At 31.5% G+C, this 1,376-nt stretch overlaps 1 protein-coding gene across 1 annotated transcript in view; it reads right to left on the reverse strand.

The window, feature by feature from the left end:
• The window catches only part of CFH (complement factor H), a 253,742-nt gene extending 252,654 nt beyond the window's left edge, over positions 1-1,088 (reverse strand). Inside the window, 1 exon segment of the mRNA XM_023737009.1 lies at positions 944-1,088. Coding sequence (XP_023592777.1) covers positions 944-1,001 — 58 coding nt within the window. The 5' untranslated portion in view covers positions 1,002-1,088.
• Positions 1,089-1,376: the final 288 nt, after the last annotated feature.

Raw genomic sequence — 1,376 nt, forward strand, 5'->3', positions numbered from 1 at the left:
TGCTAGTCGTCAGTCTACCTATTATGAACTGTGAGAGAGAATGTCCTCCAAAGTGAAAATTTTTAATCTATTATGAAACAGTAACAAATTAAATTTAATTGCAAATCCAGAAATTGTCTTACTATCAGAAAAACTCCTATACTCATAGTCATTGTTCCAGAAGATACTTTTCTAGAATATGACATATACAACCACAATAAAAGCTTCTGAACAATTTAGATTGTGTAGTCAATTGTTTTTTAGAATTACATTAATATTTTCATTCTAAAGACACAAGCAATGCTTGTTTACAACAGTTTTCAGGCTGCAGAAATATCAATTGTAAATGATAAATGAACTGGTCTTTAAGCAGAGTTAACACCTACATCTGAGAAAAAATCCAGTCATACATGATTTGAAGGCTCTTATTGAATAATTTATGTTCTGGTTCTATCTCTCTATCATCTATCTCTACTTTTTAATACTTCTACATAAAGTATTTTGGTGAAAATCTAAGCAAAAAAGTAAATTATATTTTATGACAATTGGCAAGGGAAATGATTATGACAGATTAGAGTTTTCAAAAATGTTCACTTATGGTTACACAACTCGAAGAATGTAATCAATGTCACTAAATGATACATGTAGAAGCTGTTGAACTGATGTATGTTTTGCTGTGTATATTCTCAACAACAACAACAAAATAATTAAAATTATATAAAATAAAAAAGTTCATTAAAACATTTTCTTAAATTTTACATTAAATAAAATTATGATTAAGTAAATGCATATGCAATTAAAATAAGCCAATTATATTACTTAAACTTAATTTCAAAAGCCACTCACATTAAGCTACAGAATAAAAACTAGAACACATTTTCTAGACTAAATTTTTATTATCACCATGAAAATCCATTAGCAAATAATTCATTAGTTATAGAAAAGAAGTCTCTTTTAAACTTACCTTGTGCTACACAAACAGTCCATAATGTAAGCCAAACAATCTTCACTGGAAATCTCATTTTGGGACTTTTTAGTGGAACATTTGATACCTGACACTGCCCACACTATGTCGCATTCTCCTCTGCTGAAAACTGTGATCAGTGCAGGAAAGTACTGGCTGCAAAAGGAGGTTGAAACACAGTTTAGAAATTAAAGGGATTACTAGATGCTCCGCCCATCAGAAACTTCTGCAAAATGAAAGAAAATAATCAACCACAAGCTCAGGAGTGCCAGAGTATGAACTGATTCTCACTGCCCTCCCACTGAATATGAACACTGTGATCTGCTCTTTGGTTTGTTATCATAAACCCAGGCGTGTTCTCCGTCGGAACATGGTCAGGTTTTTGGAATGCACAAAGAAGTAGGTGGTGATATCCTATGCATTTCATAAATTC

Source organism: Trichechus manatus, unplaced genomic scaffold (assembly GCF_000243295.1).
Source record: "Trichechus manatus latirostris isolate Lorelei unplaced genomic scaffold, TriManLat1.0 scaffold00095, whole genome shotgun sequence".
Classification (NCBI taxonomy): domain Eukaryota; kingdom Metazoa; phylum Chordata; class Mammalia; order Sirenia; family Trichechidae; genus Trichechus; species Trichechus manatus.